This window comes from Plectrocnemia conspersa, unplaced genomic scaffold, assembly GCF_051122295.1.
Source record: "Plectrocnemia conspersa isolate PC_06_02 unplaced genomic scaffold, ASM5112229v1 ptg000009l, whole genome shotgun sequence".
Lineage (NCBI taxonomy): Eukaryota > Metazoa > Arthropoda > Insecta > Trichoptera > Polycentropodidae > Plectrocnemia > Plectrocnemia conspersa.
Window position 1 is genome coordinate 15,497,969 of NW_028277173.1, and position 22,492 is coordinate 15,520,460.

Here is a 22,492-nt window from a genome sequence, read left to right on the forward strand (position 1 = left end):
TTCGATCATTGCATATATTATGTTGAAATGTTTGTATTATTACGATCGCATCACACGTGCATTTGCTCACATATGTGCTGCGCATACGTGCACCTTCGTCGACGTCAGTAACGAGTGTGACTGTTGCAGGTCGACGCTAGAGTGGGGCAGTGGGGGGAGGGGCTCCGCGGGCCCCGGCGGGAGGGGCTCTCCCGGCGGCCGCGCCCTCGGCCAATCACCGCCCGCTCTCCCTATGATGTCATCGGAGGAGGAGACCGATTGCTTCAACTTGTACGGAGATAAACTGCTGAAGAAAGCGAAGCGGGCCAGACAGCGCGTGGACGCCGGCGAGCCCAGAAACAGTTACTCGTCCATCCCGAACTTTACCTCGCGTCCGAGCTTCATGAGCGGCGGACTTTATTCGATTTTCAACCAGAGCCAGCACTTCGGCCCCTTCGGCCCCGGCTACGGCACGGCCAAGATGCTCAACGAGCTCCTGGGGCGCCAGGCCAACAAAGCGTTGGAGGCCTCGCCTCAGGAGCTGCCCGGCGAAGCCGCTTCGGAGCGTCAGCCCCCATCGGCGGGCCTCGCTCACCACATGCTGAAGGACATTCTGCAAGGGCGCAAGAAGGAGCTGATGCAGCTGGGCGGCTCTCCCGACAATAACAACAGCATCAACAATAACAACAACGAAGTCAAGCAGCGCGACTCCGACTCCGAAGTCGGAGTAAGCAAGTGCGTTAACGGCATCGAAGCCGTCGACTCTTCGAGCGGCGACGAAGCCTCGGCAGCTGCAGTGGCCATGCAGGAGTGTCTTCGCGAAGCTGGTATGACAGCTCAGCAGCAACAGGCGGAATTATTAGACGAAGCGATGAGCGGCGTCAACGGCGGCGGCTCCGACTCCGGACGATCGCTACCTTCGCCCGCCTCCGTGGAGGCCCTCGTCACTCCCAAAATCGAAGTCGATCCTGACAATCAAAACGATAAAGACGATCCTCCATCTCCGACAGTTATAAAAAGTGAACAAGTGCCGTTGGACATGAAACGCGCGCGCGTAGAAAATATAGTTTCCACGATGCGATCGAGCCCCGTGCCCGCGCAGCCCCAGGTGAACGGCTGCAAAAAGCGAAAGCTCTACCAGCCCCAACAGCACGACAATAGCGCCGCCGAAAGGTATGCAGCTGCCGGTCTCGGCTTAGGATTGAATTTGCAAAGTCTCATGCTAGACGACGACGACGATGACGAAATGGAACCCCAGCCGCCCATTCATCAAAAGCTCGTCGAAAAAAATGCGCTAAAATCGCAGTTACGCACCATGCAGGAACAATTAGCGGAGATGCAACAGAAATATGTGCAATTGTGCAATCGGATGGAGCAAGAGTCCGAGACGCACGAGAACGAAGAAATTACAAGCGATTTGGATCAAGATGTGAGCAATCATGCACCGAAATCGTCTCCGAGATCGCCGGCTTCTTCGCCGCCAGTCAAAGAGCAAGCTCAGACGCCCCTGCCGGCGAGTAGCACCCCTAATATGCTATCGCAAGTTATGAGTAAAATGATGACCGGAAAAGTGCATCCTCATTTATCGCATCCTCACGGAATTCCGGCTACTTTTAACGGCGCCCTGCCGCTGATGCCGCACATGCCGCATCCGAGCCACGAGCCTTCGGTGCCTCATCCGATGCAGCATCAGCATTCGCACCACGCCATCAGCAGCGCCACGGCGATGTACTTAGGAGTGAGCCAAAAATTATTTATGGAACAAGAAGTCAGACAGGCGATGGCTAAAGAAGCTGCCGCTGCGGCGCACGCTGCGGAACAACAACAAGCCGCACAACACCATCACCAACAGCAACAGCAGCATCATCAGCAACAGCTCCAACAACAACAACAGCAGCATCAAGAGCAGCTGAGACATCAACAGCAACAACAGCAGCAACAGCAAAATCAGCACTCGCCTTCGCAATCTCATCATTCCAGTTCGAAAACGCCTTCAGTCTCCAACGAGCTGACTGAGCGTTTGAGCATTATGAGAAACGGCGCTAATTCGATCGGGCCCGTATCGGGAGCCGAATTGGAAGGTCTCGCCGACGTTTTAAAGACTGAAATATCCGCTTCGCTGTCGAACTTGATCGACTCGGTAGTGACTCGATTCGTTCACCAGAGACGATATATCGGAAAGCAATCCGAAGCCGCAGCAGCAGCCGCCGAACAGTTGAACAAGGACCTGATGATGGCGTCTCAACTCTTGGAGAGGAAATCGCCGAGACTCAAATCGTCCGATAGGCCGTCCCACGGCTCGCAATCAGGTAACGCTCAAAATCATTCGAACATTCCGTCTAACATTAACATGCCTAATAATATGCTAAGCCATTCGAACAATATGCTAAATCACAATTTGCAAATGAACGGACCTCGTTTGAACGGATCTTCGTTCCCGCCGATGAGCGTGTCTTTGCATATGAGCGGCGCCAGTTCGGACAGCGTCATTAATCAAATGAGTCAAATGAGTCACACGAGACCTTCGCCCTCAGCGGCGATGTTCCAGGCGCCGAAGCCTCCCCAAGGCGGACTCTACGGAGGGATGAACCACTTGAGCAACTCCGTCAACCCGTTCTGCATGGATCGAGACCAGAATTCGGAGCAGAACGAAGCGCTGAGCTTAGTGGTGACGCCGAAGAAGAAGCGACATAAGGTGACGGACACGAGGATCACACCGAGGACTGTGAGCCGGATTCTGGCTCAAGACGGGCCCGGACCCTCGCCCGGATGTCCCGGACCGGCCGAATCTCCTTCGCCGAGACCCTACCACCCGCAGGCCCCGATGCTGCCGGTCTCGCTGCCCACTTCTGTGGCGATACCCAACCCTTCCTTGCACGAATCGCAAGTCTTTTCGCCGTATAGCCCTTTCTTCGGACACCACGGACCGCTGCACGCGGGGGTGCCCGGATCGGTTAGACTGCGACCTCCGATGCCCATGAGCCCTCCGATGCTGGAAGCTCGGGACTCTCCGCCGCTGCCCCACGCTCCGGCGCTGCTTCATCCGGCTCTCTTGGCCGCCGCCAGACACGCCGAAGACTACTCTCATCCGGCTCTGAGGGGTATGGACCCTCACGATCCTCACTCCGACTGCAACTCCACCGACTTGGCCTACGACGGAAATCAGCCTACTATATCCTTTTCATAATGATGAGAAATATTTCACATGTCTTATGATTATAGCTTAAGTAAACTTACGCGAGTCGTATATAGCTATTAACAAAAGTAGTTCGCCAATCTTACAATTAATTATTAACGAAAATTGTCGTATATTTTCCGCTAAGAAAATTACTCGTAATAATACATTTGACTTCGGTTTTCTTTGCGTTCGAGCCGCGGCAAATCAAATACAATTAGGGCGTATCGATATCTCGTTTCTAGGATTGTTTAACCTTATAATTTGTAAGGTCTCACCTTGTGGCATTAAAGTATTGTTTTCTTTATTCCGACTTACCGCAAGTCTGCATTGATGAAGCCTCACAATGCTATTTCGTTCTCTGACACATTTCCTATTCTACATATACGGATGCCTCGTTTATTAAATCCTTAATTAATACTTTCGTTAAATATTAAATTACATTATTTACATTACAAGTATCAAAATAAATAGTTTAACGTCTTTAGAATGCGTCGAAATCGAATAAAAGTTATATAATACAACAGGGATTAATTCGCGATAGAGCTTCACCTCGCAAAGTAGATCTAATTCTTTTACATGCATGTATAATAAATATTTTTTAGAAATTGTTCAAAACACATATTTATCCTTGACTTCTGTGAACTCGTCTACATTGACGCCGATGCATCTGCGAAAGGCGAAGCTGATGTTCTTCTGGGTGCGCTATCCTAGTTCTGCTGTCTTGAAGATGTACTTCCCTGACATCAAATTCAACAAGAACAACACGGCGCAGCTCGTCAAATGGTTTTCGAATTTCCGGTGAGTTTTATTCTTTATTTTTTAAATCTATATTTAATGCACACATTCACGTGTACGGAATCTTTTTATACTGCGCTAATTAAGCGTGTAAGCTGGAGGGTGACATGGCGTTCAGAAACAAACCCCTTTCACCGGTGGCGTCCCTCGAAAAGTCGATTAAAAATCTAGTATATCTATATAATATGTACAAAAATATAAAAAAAATATGGCATGACATACGGCGTGACATGCTAAAACAAAAATCAATAACTTGTCGTGAGCTGTTCTTATCAGAAAAGTTGTTTGTCGCTTAGTATCCTGATAAATGCAAAGATAAGACAACACCACCCCCTAGCTTTTATGTCGCATGCTTCGAAAAGGAAATTATTACCCATATGCCACCGCAATGATCGCGATCAGATATCGTGTATTGTACACATATATCGCTACGCCTTTTGTCGAATATAAAAAATATATTTATGTATATCTCAAGGCTCACGTTGTAGTGAATTATCGCTTAATCTATCGGCGTTATCGATGGCAAACAAACCGTGGCTCTCCATATGGGAAATTAGCGTCTGAAATGACTTTTCAGAATACTTGGAGCACATTAGCGCTTATCAGCCATGGCTTCGGGATTATATCTGATGGACGAAAGCCTTATATCCTGACTAGCGTCGAGTCGTGGAGTGGCGTGTAAATAATGCCACCTGTCCAAACACGCGTATTGCACGTACAGAAACGTAAAAAATATACTTATAATAAATAATGACTCAGTCGCGATATCACTCGAGTGCCTGCGTTTCTAATATAAACTAAAGTTGATATGTCCAAAGTTTCGATCGAGTGACGATAAAAGCTTTTGACGATAAAAATCGCGCTTAATATATTAACTTTATCATAGAAGATTAGAACAGATTTTCCCAAAATCGAACAAACCAAGAAAAGTTTCTAAATTTGTTTTAGTTAGATATTTGTAAAGCAAAAACTTCTTTATGTAACTTTTTGCGAGTTGTAATTTACTAAAATTTATGAATATTAATATATATTTTCAAAGCTCAAATTAATTGTGTACAAGTTTTGATTTTTATATAATATATAATTTTCATATTTTTAAAAAAATACAAATTTTTTATTATATTTTTTACGTGTTGTAAAAGCATTTTTTTTAATATTGAACTCATTATTATGAAACATATAGCACGAATTTTCTTGATCATTTGGATATTAAACGATCAACAAAATGATGGTAGGAAAATTGTGGCACTTGATCTAATTTCGAAGAAAAATCTTTTTTTTTTAATTGCGCTTGAAATGAGAATTTAATTTAAATACAGATAATAAAACTGACATCCCAATATAATATTTACGTTTCGCTCATTAAGTATACAGTACTGCACTATGATGATGTCAAGGGGTGTGCGTTAAGTTCGCATGTCGGAAGGGAGCTATTTCCTGAACTTGCGCCATCTAATTTAAATGTATTATGTGTCTACATAATCGGACACGAAAGAAACAACATTTTAACGGGGGTGCAAATCGCACCCCACTAATTCAATCATCGGATTTCCTATATTTTTATTAATCGACCACCAAATTGCGACACGCCTTATGTGTGTACAAATCGCTAGATTTCCCATGGGCGATATGTCTTTAAAAGAACATATTTTTTTGCTATTAACGACGCGTTGCTATGTGGTGGCATATGGGTCAAAGGGTAGAACAAAGGAGAAGATTGTATTAATATACTATAGCTCGTCGGGCACACCTTTAATTAGTCACAACCATTCATTAGCCCCTGGGGGCAAAGACTGAAAAGAAGCGACGATCAGCTAAATTAACCTAAAACTTAAGTAACGAACATGATAAGCGGTTTTCATACACGTACACACCTTTATATGTGAATAGTTTTTGTGCGACTTAATTAAAAAGTTGGGTTCCGTCTTCTTGAAGTCGAAAAGGAGAGTTGGTCTTGCAAGTTTTCAAAACACAAACAGGCAATTTCACCCTTTGCCTAATTGGTTGTTGGGGTCGCTTGCTGAAAGGAAGAGGTTGCGGACATTTTACATGTGCCTTAAAAAATGCTCTGACATTGCAACTGCACATTGCTAATTACTCCAAGTTTCCTTTTTGGACGGCGGCGTTTGCAGTGCGAAACTTTGAAGTCGTCCGGACCCCAAGTTCTTTGATAATTAATTAAATATTTCATAATAAACGGGCAAACATTCGCGCGCCGGTAAATGGTTTAAAAGCTGTTCTCAAACTGCGGCGCGCTGATAAATTATTTTCGCACGTCTGTCGAAAATCTACCCTTGATGGTAAAGTCGGGACGTTCCCACGGGTCATCTGCCATCTGGCATTGTGAACTTTTAGCCACAAATAGGACTATCAGACGTGAGACAGACTACGATTGGAAGCAATGTATAATTAAAGAGCTTGATTTTTTAATAGATAATAGATAAATTCGTAGATTTCCAAAATAGTTTATACGTGATCTTTAAGAATTAAGCTTAAGCTAGCAAAAAGGACTCTATATACCACTATTTAAATTCAATTCAAAATAGATCAATTATCAAATAGGTAAAATAAATAAACTATATATCTACTACACACATATTAAATAAAAAAAAATTTACACATTTTTACTTCAAATTTTTTAATTGTAATATGAGTGTTTTATCTTAAAACTTAAATATCGATAATTCGCTGAGTTCGTGGTTAGAAAGAATTCTCAAAGTACGAGTTCGTTTATATTTTCCCACAGCTTTCAAGTACAAACAAGCTAAATAATAAACTCGTTGAAATTGTTTCGATTATTTGGTTTCAAAAGGCAAGTCTGTGTCGTCAAATCAACGGAACTAACTTGGCGTATTATGTCTAATTGGATATGTTTGCGCGATAATTTTTGAAAAGCGCTGTCCGTACGAGAAGTTGTCAAAGTGAAACGTGGCAGGGCCCCTTTGCCCGTGAACGTGCAGAAAGAGTGGTGCTAATTAAAAGCCCGGGGCCGCTAATTGAGAACGTGAACCCTTTTTGGCCGCTGGCTGCCGCTGGCTAGCAAGTCACTCGTCGCGCTTCAATGACCTTCTTACTTTCAGCACTGAAAAAAAACAACGTTAGCTTTTTTTTTCACACAGCCGACGCTAAAAATATGTTACCCATATCGTTAGCTCAGGTGTTTTCCGTCGCCATTGTTGCGGGAAAATCCGCAAAGACTCAAAGTTAAATTGCGCCGCCGTGGATTAAGAACGCAATCATGTGCTACTAATTAACCATATGAATATGTAGTTTAACTTTATCAAGTATTTATATTGATTCAATACTCAAGATGCGTAATTGATGAAGTATGTAATATAAAAAAACTATTTTTATTAAAATAATCACGTTAATTATAATATAAAATCGAAACTAAGCAATCACCTCTAAAATTAGACCATATCTTTGTTGAATAATTTTCCATTACCAGCACATATGTATATGTAATTTATATGATTCGTCCATGAGCCAGTCATTGCAGCTTATTTATTATCATGGCGAGGGCAATGTTAACCGACTTGAAACGAAAAATAAAATTGCTTAAAAAGTCAGTTAGATTCGATTCATATGTATCTTTCTTATTTATTTTTCGAAAAATTTTGATAAAAATATACAATATGTTAATTTTATATTATTAACGAACTTTGAAGAGAACAAACTTTCATAGAATGATGATTTGTTATAATAGACGCAAATAATCAAAGGATAAGAACGGTTCGATCTATTTCGATTGATTATAGAACGTCAAATTTCGAAGCAAATTCAGGCTCAGATTGAGATAGAAAAGTTAAAAAACTTTATTAAAAAATAAGATAAAAGGTAAAAATCTAACAGGAAAATTTTAGAATAATATGTAATAATGTATCTGAAATACTTTACTGTATTGCATATATTTTTTCATTCATCAAAATTTATCGAGAAATAAAATTCTTTGATAAATTAGAATGCTTAATAATGCATATTAGAGTAGCTGAGAAAATCGTTATCAATTTTTGCCATTCAAATACATATTTTTAAACATCTGGTATGGCAACACCTTTTTTATGCAGCGGTATAAAAATTCAGAGGATATTAAAACCGCTGTATTTCTTTTAATATTCACACAAATTTAACTTTTAACAAAAAATACTATGAAAATTTCAAAGAAATTCTCGATTTTGCATGAAACACTATTTTTGTAAATCTTAAGTTCTCAGCAACATCTTAGGGTTACTAACTTTAACGATAGTTTATGTTGCTGTAATTCGTTGAGAATAAAATTTGAAAATATTTCATCGACTTTTAAATTTTTTTACGCAAATATTGCTTGACTCTGAATTATTTATTTTGTCAATGCATTATGCAAATACTACATAGCAATGCAATCTTAAATAATAAACGTTTAATACATATAGTACTGAAATGTACTATGCCATCATTAATTATAAATGTTCTATAAGATTTAATTTTGTATCTAATCCTATAGAATAAGTTCATCGAAAAAAATCTAAATAAAGTTCCGTGACGGTTAAACGTTTTTTTCAGTCGTATAATGTAATTAAAGTATTAATAAACTCTTATCTGAAAGCATATAAAGTACGAGTGTCCTGCGAGGCCGTACGGCCCCAGGGCGTGACTTTAGAGCCGCCCTAAGGAAGGGTCGCCCTGGGCATTGTCCGCCTACTTTACTTTTATTTACAACGAAAAAACACCTTCGTGATATGGCACAGTTGGAGCAACAAACCCTTTTATTTCCATTAAAATATTATTTTGTTAAATATAATTTTTTTTTTTAACATTATTATATTCGTCATCATAGGCATAAAATTACATAAAATGATTTATTAATTTAAAAAATTGCAAATACTCTAGGGGAAATATGAAAAAATAGAAAACGACGTCGTTTATCTCGCGAGGCGTTCTGGGTGTGTTTGTTGGCATTAAAAAACAAATGGCTTGAAACCACACCAAGTAAAGTGATACTAGGCAGCACGGACACAAGATAAGGGCATCACGCCCACCGAAACGACGTACTTTAAATCATCGTCGAAATGTGTTATTTTTCTTGGGCGTTACTCCCCAGAGGGACGATAGTGTAGACATGAAACAAAAAACACGACAATATGGCAACCACTTGGAAATCTCTGGCACGAGCCGGATCACACATGGGATGAATCATAATGAGATAAGTACAATCTCAGTGTTTCAGCTCAAATGAAAAAAAATGATGAGCACTATGAATTAAAATTGAATTATGGACTAATTATTCGCATGTTATGTTATACGCCTTACACGTAATGTCTCAAAACACAATGTATAAGGTGCGTCACGTCCACGCCCTGTCCTCTGTGACATCCCTGAAGGCCGAGCTATTAAAACTGAAAAATAACACCACAGTTAAGTTTAACCACTGTAATATACATTTACCTATATAAAACGGACACGTATAAGGGTGAAGGTTCAACGTTTTGTACGTATTTAGGTACCATATCTGAGAAAGCGTGCTAGCTAACCTCTTTTTTTTCGGCTCTGACTAATCACTTTTTTTCATTAGCCTAATTGCGATTACTTAGGAACCGGCGCTTTGGTGAGCCGTTCACAAAATGAGCGTATAATTTTATCAAAAAAAAGATACATATTTTATCCAAAATGTATGTACTATCATATAAGTAAAAATATATTTTATAATAAATAAATATTACAGTTCATTTATCATCAATATTGCATAAAAACACTACATGCTTTGCCATAAAGTTATGATTATTTGATTTGTATATTAAATAGCACACTGATTTAAAATTATTTTTCCTTTTACAAAATTTATAAAATAGGTTTTAATTTTTGATTATATGATCGCATAATACACATAAAATTTATTTAGTGACTACTTAAGGATTCTAGATCATAATGAGTTATATAAAGTATTACCAGTAGAAGTATTTTCTTACATTAAATAATTATTTTAATTCCTTACATTAAATCTATTGCTGTGAGTTATTATAGTGTTTTTATCAATTTACTTATATAGGAAAAAGCATACTTGAGATGCAAAAAATTTTTTTTTTTTACTAATAAAGAAAATTTATAACTTAAAATTGATACAATATGTAATATATTTGTGAATTGAAACTATATTAATTTGTCAAAAATATTTAAAAATTAAATCGGATATTTATAAAAAACGATACTTTATTGTAATAAAAGTATTGATAAATAATATGGCAGAATTTTTTTATATTTATTATGCACTTAGCTCCTTAGCAGTAGACATCAATCCAAATATTCTAATATTTTAATACTTAATATATTCGACCATTATTCGAATATTAACCAATTATTTATCAAGTATTCGTTAACATTTGTAATGGAATATTTAAAAAAAAATTAAAAACACGAGAAACCGACTAACTCTAAAACCAAACTTGCTTGCGAAATTTATCTTCTTAACTTTATGTTATTTATAACAGCCATCGCCATAGGTGACAAATAAAACAATGAAAAAAAACACTGTAACTGCAGAAATTCCATAAATTATTCATATTTCCGAATAATATTTTGCAGCTGTATACTTATGGCTGGTATTGATTTTTTTATCTATTTGGAATTAATACGAATAATATTTAATTTTAAATCTTTCCAAAGTAATTTATTATGGTAATATTTTTTTAAGTACACCGAATGTTTTTTAAGCAGTAGGTATAATTAAAATTAAATTTCGTACTGATTCAAAGATTGAAAAACCAAATGTTCCATTATTTACAAAAATAAAATAAAAAGCTTGGACACTTTTTATTGTTTATTTTTAGAACATATAATGTTTATGTATCTGTATTTATTATTTAAGCTGTATTTTTCGATTATTCATAGCTTTTCGAATATATTCCAATATTTAATAAGCAGAAAATAGATTAAGTAAAGCTTCTCCTTCGTTTCTTATCTCCTACATATTGCATAAAATATTTACATATTTAGATAATGTTTCTCATATTAGCTCTTTGACTTTTATTTTATTATTTTTTCATAACAAAACGATCTTATCATTCTTTATTTTATTATTTTGTCACTGTTTAATTTTGGTATATAAATTTGTTTAAAGTATCTACATATATATATTTCATTAGCATTTCTTCGATGTTATCTAAGTATTGTTCAAATCGGTTCAGATATTTAATAAATCATATGAAATATAAAGCATTAAAAAGTTAATAAAAGGCACATTTTTTAACACAGGATTTTATTAATAATAAATAAATTATACATTACATTTTACCATCAAGTATTTTTCATGTTGAGTGATATTAAACTTTTGATAAACGACCGCGTATATTACAACGTATCCGTGTAAACGCACTTTTAGAGGTTTGGTATCTATTTTTTATACTATATGTAAATCATAATAGTTAATGGACGACGTGGGCTTTGTAAGTTTTTGTCATCACGCGACTGTCGAGCTTCAGGTGGTTCCACCACCTCAAGAAGTAATTTGCTTAAGTGTGCCGCCCATGATACGCCGCCTCTAACTACCATTAGACAATTAAACGGCGAAAGCTCGTCAACGGAATGATTGATTCTTAAGCTGAACAATAACTCTTGATATAATTTTGCGATAAACCAACATCCGTAAGTGGGGTGTTCGGTTAGACGACCGATTGAGCATCGTTTCGTTAATCGGTCCGATTGGCAATTAATATCGGTCGATGGGGGTGTAGCACTATAGTGCAAGGTCACGTGACACAATACCTGTGTGCGCTCACCGGCCACAATGCGGTTAATTTTCGGGTTATTGATATTAATAGTCGGCGGGTTACCGCAGGCAGCGCATCCACAAGTGTGGGTCGCGCACGAGCTGGGGTAATCGTTTTAAAACCGTAATGCACGCGGACGCATCGTAATTGAATAAACCGCTATCATCGTATGTGTGGTTATGCATTTTAATTATAAACATAAGGGGGAGGTAGAGATTTGTTTTGTTATAAATACCCAACAATCGAGGGATATTCGCTAAGTAAAGATACATTTAGAGATTTTTAAATTGACTGACAACACTGCCATTTCTACTATGGTCTGTGTGACGTGACAGAAAAATTAATTTCTTTGCTGCTCAGTGTTGCCATATAATGAATTTTCAGTCCAGGTCAAAAGCAATAAAAGAAATATATAAATATAAATCAAATAAGGCACATGTAAACCAAATTTTGCCCAATAGGAGAGTGCAAAAAACAATTATCCCTTCTCAGAAGTCAAAAATCCACGTCAAAAGCAATAAAATCGTGCCGTCGCCGTCGCAGTGGAAACGCTCGTTACCGAGCGTTCCCACTGCGACGGCGCCGACACGATTTTATTGCTTTTGACGTGAATTTTTGACTTCTGAGAAGTGATAATTGTTTTTGCGTTCTCCTATTGACCAAAATTTGGTTTGAAAATACTTTGATCAGCCCTCTTATATTAGAAGTCCATAGTAATATTGGTAAGGATAGCTATGATATTTTTAAAACATAGTATAATATCGCAATGCAGACTAAATATTGAGCAAAATGTGAGATGCGATATGCTTATTCTTCCACTTATTTTCCCATGAGCAATGAGTTGGCTTAGTTTGTATTTTGGACTTGACCTAATAAATCATTAGGTTAGGTTTGGGTTTGAACACTAAAGGAACGTTTCGCAACTGTCAAATTAAGTTTCATAAACATTTTAAAGCAGCATATTAGCGCCTATCAGTTAAATTATATTTTCGCTTGAAGAAATATATATCTACTGGTGAAAACGTATTTGGACTTTACTAATGAAAATACAACTTTACAAAAAAATACACATTGGATGTAAATAAATAGTGATAAGTATGTAAATATATATATATAACTATATACAGAAGAGTTGAAATCAGATTTTTTCAGATATAATTTATATTTTCACTGGTAAAAATATATATCTACCGGTGAAAATATATTCCGATATGATTTTACTAAAATGACATATTTTAAAAAATATTTTCTGGATAGATTCGCGACTGTTTTTTCTAGACTTTCTTTTATGAATAACCACATAAAACTGAATGTAATATTTATTTATTTTGCTGCAGTTGTCCGGTTGTTAAATTATCGATAAAACAATTAAAAAAATAAATAATTCAGCTGGTACTGTTGTTGATTTTTCTTTAGGTCTTTGCTTCTTCCTAGGGTATTCGATCTGAAAATTCAGATCGAATATCTAAATATACTGCTACTATTTTATATTCGTTTAATATTTCCTCTCATTCCTAATATTTTTGAAACGTTCAAAAAGCAATAAAGTCAACAATAATTTGCAAACAAATTATAATATAATCGAAGCCACGTCAAGTGGTCACTTTTGAAGGCAATGTTCCGCTCATTTTATTTATTGTATGTATAAAATGGTCTGAAGGAACTTATACTTAAAATACATCAGCACATACATCTTAAACAACTGTAGTTTAGTTCAGATTTATTATTTGAAGACGGTTTTTACTTTTTTTATAAATATATTTTTTTCAGGAGTCGGGCATTTGTCCCCTCTCCCCCCTCAGCAAGATATATACAACATATATATATACAACTAGGGATTCCAATCCCGGGATCCCGAATCCCGGGATCCCGGGATCCCGAACGATTTTCAATACCCGATGAGTCCCGGGATTATGTTTTATAATCCCGAATTTTTCGGATTGGTTGATTTATCAAGCACAATCGAATTATTATTGACACATCGTTATATTTGGTGTACAAACTTTCGCGAGTTGCACGTGTCATCTGTGAATCTTTGAGGCTGTGAGTCTGAACGTGCTTTTTCAGCAGCAGGCTGCTTAGGAACCAAAATCAGATCAAGGCTAAATGATAAAACACTTGATGCTTTGATGTTACTTCGTGAGTTTTATTCAAAATAATGTTTTCAATTAATTGTGTCTATGAATGTACATATGTACATATATTGTCAAAAGTTCATTTTTTTCTTCTCAAATAAATATATAAGACCTTCCCTTTTTTATTTTTATTATATTATTTTCTATTTTAAGCCCAAGACTAAAATTATACGTACTTTATACATTGTACGTTATAAAAAACAGATTTAAAAATATATTGTATTATTCATTTTAAATTATTTTTATCGATAAAATAACATGAAAATTATCCCGGGACTGGTCCCGGGATCCCGGGATCGACTAATTGCAATACCGAAATCCCGGGATCAAAATTTTGGCCCGGGATTGGAATCCCTATTTACAACATATTATTGGTCAGGTTTTAATATTCTTTCCGATTATATTGAATATAATTGGTGTATATTCATAATTCAATTCTAAATCGATAAAGGTCTTTCACAAAGTTGAGGTCACAATCGACAATCAAACGCCTATATTAACAGCTTCGTTACTCGACCGTTGATCGATCAACGGCAATGCGATTGTGTTTAATTAGCGGTTATCGGCCACTGGTTTCGGTTACAATTACGAGTTAACCAAATTGTTGTATCGCCTGTCAATCATCGGCGTGGATGTGGGGTAGGACTTAACCAAGCGACGTGTAAATTGAGCCCACCCCCGTCCGGCTAGGGGTAGTTTTAATTTTTACGCTGTGCGAAAGTTTCGAGTGGCTCACAAAGCCCGAACGAGCAGCCGCCCCGGGCACCAAAGAAATTAGAGAAAAAAGGGGCGCAGAGGTCAGTGGATGCGCAAAGAGAAAATCATTATGTTTACGTCCGTTCTCAGAGGAGCGCTCTCGGTCCTCGGTTAGTTATAGGTGAAGGGATAACGCAGTAGCGCACCAAACAGCGCCAAAGAGAAGTAGTTTTCGAAACGTATAACACATACATATAAGCATGCATCCCTTTGATCGTCGTCTATAACCAATTTATACATGTGTGCTTATACTTTAAACGTCCAGTTTATTACCTCTTGCATATGTGAAACAGAGAAGTATTTGACTATCAAAAGAATAACATAATCAACTTTCAATGGCGCAAGACCTCATTTTTATTACAAATATATACATTAAATTATAATATTTCTTATTTAATATAAAGTAAAATCTACGTATTTTATCATATTAAAAATAAAACCTACATATATTGATTATTATTGAATGTTTTTACTGCTTTAAAAATAACTTGTAACAAAATGTGTCAAAGTCAAAACTATTATTTTGTACATATTTTCTAAAGTTTGTGTTCAGTGATTCAAATTCTAGATTTCTATACATTTCTCTACTTAAGATTTATAGCCAAAGAATCGCAATATTTTGCATTGAGAAATGTTAGATTCATACTTAAGTAGTTTATAATAATTGATTTCTTGATAATTTTTGGACACACTATCAAATTGACAATTAAAAAGTGTTAATGTATTTCTGAATCAATGATTTATTAACTATATGATATTTTTCTGGACTGCTTTTAAACTGCTTTAATTTTGTATATGTTTAAGATTTTTTTCATTAAAGATTTTTTTATGTATATTAAATATAATGATAACGCTTCACCATGTGTATATTTTTTCTGTAAATCACTACAACAACAATGGTAATCTACTATATTTATCACATATCCGTCCATACATCTTTACATGTTTTCCTGTGCGTCGAGATAAGAATGAAAATAATTATTAAAGGAGTTCATGATATTTCAAGTGAACGCGCACAAAACAGTTATTCATGTACGAGTTAAAACTAACTATTGATTTCTTTTCTGGCTGCATATCGGTAAGCAGCCAGCATAAGTTTTGTAATGTATGCAATTGGGTCATTTTCTGAACTGCGGATTTATTTCTTCGATTTACAAATTACCACTTGATGCAAAGTCGCCATAGTAATTATATACGCAGTCGTTGTTGGCTTTTTTCATATGGGTATACCACGCGTCTCTGTGATACTTCTTTAAATAATTTGCATACTTGGTTGACGACCCCATGCGGGCTTGAACTCATTCCTGGCACTTTACGAACGCGCAAAACGTTAAAGTTTTAATTTCACTTTTTCGCGGCGACATATGGCGCGAAATGCACGGTTGTCGCCTATGTCGGAACATTAACATAGGTATAAATAAAAGTATACTTTTCGGGGAGCCCGTTAACCGTTCTTCGGCTGATAATCGGCTCCCCACACTTATCCATATGCGAGGTTTTGGTTTCGCAGCGCCAAAAATGGGATATCTAGGGGGAGAGTTCTTTTGTTAAAGTTTACAACAAAAGGACTTCTATCCATCCATCTATCTGACAATCTATCCGTTCGCAGCTTATAAGCGGCATTTCGAATAAGTATTCATTTATTAAATTGCATACTTATGTGTGTCAGTCGAACGTTTCTATGTATGTGTTTCAAGTCTGTAAAAGTCTTGAAGAAAGAAATAGAAATGGGGCGAACCATCGATAATCTTGAACATCTGCTTTATGTGATTATAACGTTCAATCTTGGAAGTAAGAAAGTGCATTTGAAATAAATTGTTTAATTATAAAATCTGTTTAACCGGTATTGTTAAATATGCAAACAAGGGTTCTCTCCCCTGAAAATCGTGTTATTCCTACAAGAACGCTTCGTTCGGTTCAAAAATGACTTGTTCCAAATCTTATATTTAAAAATACTATATTTTATTTGTTTTTATTATTAGTTCTTTGATTTATATACTAAAATATATATCAAAGGAGAGGAATGAAGTTTATTGTTTTATCATTGCTTTTGTACAAGATACGCAGATACAATATTTTTGTAAATGATTATAAGTTTCTTAATTAATATATTGAATTGTAAATAAAAAGTTTCTATTTTTGAACCATACTTTTATTATAGTTAATTATTTTTGAAATTATCTACGATTTCTTTAATATTATCACCTATGCAATACATTAATGTGTCGTTCGCAAAAAGATGTATTTTATACTTTTTTTGCATTATTAATATGTAATATATCATTAATATATAATATAAATAACAATGGTTGCAATTTAGACCACTGTGGTACATCGTGAGATATTAATTTCTCTTTGGAATACGCATACTTTATTTTAACGTTTTGCTTTATTTTTCATAAATAATTATTCAACCATCTTAAAACAATTTCACTTATTTCTTCAACATTATTATTCAGTCTACAAATCCAAGAAAACTGCAGTCTCAGTGAAACGATTTTCTCTTAATCCTGATTGTTGTTCACATAGAATGTTTTGAGAAATACTAAAATCCTTTAATTGTTTGATTATTACTTCTTACATCACTTTTTCTATACAAGGAAAAATTGCTCTTATTTCCTCAACCCTCTTACTATTTTTTTATTTTAGATATAGGTATAATAGTAGCAATCTTAAGCTATCAGGCATTTCTTTTTCAGAGAGTGCTTTATTCAGGGCCGGCCCTAGGTTATTTGGCGCCCCAGGCAAAAACTAAATTTGCGCCCCCCCCCCCCCCCTATTAATACTTGATGAGTGCAAAAATATAATTCAAATTATATAAATAATATTTTATATTTGACAACATGCACTTTTTTACGATTGTGGGTATTAAAGAATTTATAATTTATTTTTTATTGTGATTTTTTACGTGTGAAATAATTTAAAGAGTACACAGTAGTGTATAAAAACTAATATCAGATTATATTTCTTAACAATATTGTTTGATAATTTTAAGTGAATATTGCGCCTTTATTTGGTATCACTATTTATTTTATTTGGTATCACATTATGATTTTTTTTTATATGATACTGATTTAAATTTACTAAATTTTACATTCAATGTACTAAATTATTATTGAATTATTAGTTTTAAATTCATAATCTTTCTATACTTAATATGTAGTATGTATTAATTTTTCTGCTATTAGATGAGATAATAATACATATTCAATTTATCTAATTGCATCTAGATTATATGTTTTAGTAAAAAAATTAATATTATAAAATGCAATTGTAGCACCCCATTTCTAGACCAAATCCCGTTTGACTTTGCTTCCTAAAAAAAATAACGCACCACCGGTAAGATGGAGGGTAAGATGTTGTGTAGAAATGTTTGCATTGTTCGACGACTGCTTACGAACGTTAGCAAAAACTTTCTCACGGGAAATAATCGCTTAAACTTACAAGAAGTCCGGGGTTCAAACCAACACCACAATATACTTTCGTATATAATGAATGTATGTATTTATATAGCATATAAGGGAGGTTTTTTTTTCTCTACTATGGTTTACACGTACATATGTATGTGCCACCAGGCGGGAACGATTACTTACCGATTGGTAATCCAAAACAGGCTGTTCGTTAGCGCATCTGATTATAATTAGTTGAAATGCTTCCCAAGGTTCACTTGTTTCTCACTTTTGCGCCGGGCTGCAAGTGTTTTTCCCACTTTTGTCTGCAAGTGTCTTTTCGAGTGACATATGAGTTTTCCAGTAGCTGGATACTAAGCACTATTTTTTAATTTTTAATATTTATACTCGAGATTAGAACCAGAAGTTTAAATTTATATATACCACTAGTTCAAATATCATTTTATTAAAACATCATCATTGCAAAAAAATATTAGATAACAATAAAAATATTATTTTATTTTATCGATTAATTAAACGAAATCATGAGTTTTAATGTGTTTTGTATCATACTTGTAACAATGATAGATATAAATAATATTAAATTCGTATAATACCTAAATCATAATTCTGAATTACAAAAACATAATTGAATTGCGATTGATCAAAATAAAATGCTATGTTTAGAATGATTTGTATCATTTATTAGCTTAAATAAATTAGATAAATTGTGTGAGTAAGACGTTCTTATTAATTAATAATACTATTTAACTTGAATATAAATAATTATTTAACTTTCGGAAAGCATTAAATAACTGTGTGGTTAGCTTTAAATACATTTAATAAATGTATGTTAAATATTTTATAATGATCTAATTCTTCGGTTCTTTTCACAATGGAGTTTCTTTTATTATGTATTTTATTTTTTAGATGTTAAATTAACTTATACTTAAATTTTAAACAATTAGGTATATTAGCTAAATAAATAATAAATTTAGGTTATTTTTATTGTAGTTTTCGCTACATGAAATTAGTGGGTTAGTGTGGTTAGTCTTTTATGGTATGAATTATATTGATATTTTTAGACTATTATGAAGTTTTTAAGATAATTATAAAAATGTGTATTATACAACTATTATTTTTATAGCTTTATTTTAGATGATTTGCAATTTAGAAAAAATAGTATTATTGGTGTCAGAAGAATTTATTTTTTGTAGTCAGCGCGCATTTTTTATTACATAGTAATACGCTCGGGATAAGGATGCCGGTTTGTTATTGTGTGCGTGTACATGTAAATGAGAGGGAGAAGCGATGTAGTGTGTACTTCGTTGTCTCGCTTTCTCTTTTAAGGACAGTCGCTGATTCGTCAACGCTGGTATTCGTCATTAAAGTGCAGTGTGGCACAGAAGTTCGATCTTCTCTAGTGATTTATTTTAAATAATTTTGTGTTGATATTGGTTTAACCCAGATATGCCCACTGTCCCATGGGTAGGTCACTAAGCTCGTGCCACTGTTTTTTTATTTATAAATGAAATTTTAAGAGAACAAAATTTCTTGGGCATATCTGGGTTAATTGATATCAAGACTTCAAATATTTACTGTAAGTAAGTTATTCGTTCTCTTACCCGTGGATTAAAATATTTTAATTATTTTTCCATTAATCCGTACGTTGTTGGTTTTTTTACACTATTCTCTGTGTAAAAAAGTTATTATTCTTATCGTTGCGCCAATGATATTTTTTTAATTTATTCAAAGGATTCTAATTATTTAATAGAGTCGTCGAGCCACTAAACAATCTGCGAATGATTTCTTTCCCCATTTTATATCCTTGAATAGCTAAAGACTTCATTATTTTTTTGACTAGTGAAAGATTATGAATTTTGCAAATATTTAATTAATGACATCAACGTCTGGTTTCTTCGATTGCATAATATATTTTTAATTGTCTGTTGAAATTTCCAACTTAGCTCAGATGTATGTATGTTAAATAAACATATATTTTCTTTTAAAATAAAAAAAATAAAATATTCTGAGCGAAATTGTTTTGGGGGTCGCAATGTTAGCAAGCCCTCAAGTTTTTCTATATTGCGTAAAAATATCAGTTGATTTCAGTTTACCACCTCTGAAATGTAATTTTATATATTATATGCGATATTACATATTTTATTTGTATTGCAAGTAGATAGGTATCCTGCCGTTCTCGTTACAAGGAAAATTAGCTTGGCTTATTAGCGGTTTTCCCCTGATAAGCCATTCATTCCTTTCCACATATATTCAATGGCGAAAAAATCACACGAGACGGTTTTCCACCCTTTTCTGCACAACCACCCCCATCCCTGTGCGGTGGCTTAACCAAACGTTGTTAATTTTACGCAGCTACTGAGCCGTGAGAGAAAGCGACAGATTCGCGACACAAAAGTGCCACAGCATCCCATCTCGAGTGGTGCATGTGCAAGCCACTTGCCGGGAAAGGGATTGTGGTTTGCTGCTGCCGTTTTTTTTATTATTATTTCACATCCAAAAGTCTGGCGCAATTTGCGGAAAAGGCACATTTTTCCATATACTCGACGAAGCAAATAATTTTCGCGTTCGGATCTTACACGAGTATCGGAATTAATTGGCACTTTTATACACTTCTGCGTGTGGAGCTTTTTAGAGAGATTGATTTTAAAACGTGAAAAACTATGAAGAGAACAAACTGCGTGCATGCACTCGGGGCGCCTCGGCGCAAGGAGCGACAGATATTTAATGCAGTGAAAAATAAGAATAGTGTTGAGATGTGAAAAACAAAAGATATTTTACGTACTCACCTGGCGTCGCCTGAGCAAAAGAATAAAAGCTCCGAGCTACGAGTGTTGCCGGCGTTTTCCTTCGCGACTTTCCGAGAACAATGCGCTCGACTCGAGAGAGATGAGCTTTGATTGCTGAGTGCGAGTAAAGAAATTACTTAATTGCTCGAAGATTGAATTATAATATTTTTTCTGTTGAATTCAACTTTTTTAATACACATTTTTATCCGTATTGCAATGTTGACGATATAGTTCAACTATTTAAAACAAAAATAGTTTTATTTTATTCTATTGTATTGAATGCGAAATTGTTTTCGCAATGGTCCAACGGACCGCGCCCCGTCAATCCAACAGTAATTTCCCCATAAGTGACACCATGATGGAAGCAAGAATCGCGCGCGGCGTCTAATTGTTCCAAACAACATATCCGCGATACACACACACCCCTTTGTTCTCTCTAGCCTTAATTAATAATGAGCATAAAGCATAATGAGGCCCGCTCTCGCAAACGGCCAGTGGTGGCAATGACGGTGGTGGTTGTGGTAGGTGGTGGTATGGTCTTGTGTGGCTCATCTCTTGTACCATTGACGCGTGTGCCGAGATGCAACTAGTTGTCAACGCGGCTTACCGACGAGTTTTCCTCAGACAAAAGATGCATCCGAGGGCTGATGAGGGAGCTTGAGCATCGGCTCGACTCGAGTGTTGTGCCTGGAAAAACCCGGTTTAACGTAGTTTTTTTCGCCACTATTGTCACTTAATTTTTCACCCGTTGCACTTTTCTTCAACGAGCGTTGTCGTCTAGTCGTTTCATTATCCAGCTAAGCTATCTGTACCACTAACATGTCTTAAATCTATAAATATCCATTATATTCTGTTTTAAAATCCAAAGCATAACTATAATGTTCTTTAATTGGAATATTACATATAGATCGGGGAATATCTATTCCGATCTTCAATACATCTAATCTCGAAATGATCGATCTATGTTACATAATATAATAATTATTTAAAACCATATTACATTTTTATTCGCCACTCTGTACATATTCAATTAAATTTATAAACATTCCAGGCTTAACCGCTCACGCGAAAGCAATCTTAGCATTGCCGCTAACCGTTCGAAACTTTTTTACGCGATTCAATACATAATTTCAGATTTAGCTACGGGTTTTTTGTCTCAAACAACGGCATATCCCGAGGGACCCTTTTCGCAGCCTTTTTCAACTTCGGTCGTGGACTAACTTTTTGCATGCGAAAATTTTACAGAAAAGAGCAGCAAAAGGCTTTTCGTGCGCGCATTAACCCCCGTGCTGCTGTTTTTTATGCATCTACCCCCATCCACCCCATATCAAAACTATGCCTTTCCGGATTCAACGAACCTAACGACGTATTATCATTTGTTACAGCGAGTTCTACTACATCCAGATGGAGAAGTATGCCAGGCAGGCGGTCAGCGAAGGGGTTAAGAACGCCGATGAACTTCACGTTGCCAACGATTCAGAAATATACCGCGTGCTCAACCTTCACTACAACAGGAACAACCACATAGAGGTATGCGGCCCTCAGGTGCGCTAAATATCCCCAACCCAACAATCAAGTTTAAAACGACGATCAAAGACCCCGCGATTTTAATATTACTAGCATTACAATTTCATTTTACATATTTTTATCTCGGGGTTTTAGATTCACACAACTAACATACACATTATACTTTCTAGTTTTTCAAACA

The 22,492-nt window shown here is 35.8% G+C and overlaps 1 protein-coding gene across 4 annotated transcripts in view; it reads left to right on the forward strand.

Annotated features, from left to right (window-relative positions):
• The window catches only part of LOC148232030 (homeobox protein prospero-like), a 127,371-nt gene that overhangs the window by 101,144 nt on the left and 3,735 nt on the right, over nucleotides 1-22,492 (forward strand). For 2 of the 4 annotated variants that reach the window (XM_088193332.1, XM_088193334.1), the window contains exons 3-5: nucleotides 130-3,151; nucleotides 3,801-3,955; nucleotides 22,170-22,329. In XM_088193332.1, the coding sequence (XP_088049458.1) occupies nucleotides 233-3,151; nucleotides 3,801-3,955; nucleotides 22,170-22,329 (3,234 nt within the window). In that variant the 5' untranslated portion in view covers nucleotides 130-232. The remainder of the gene's footprint in view (nucleotides 1-129; nucleotides 3,152-3,800; nucleotides 3,956-22,169; nucleotides 22,330-22,492) is intronic. The other 2 variants (XM_088193336.1, XM_088193335.1) reach the window with 2 other exon arrangements.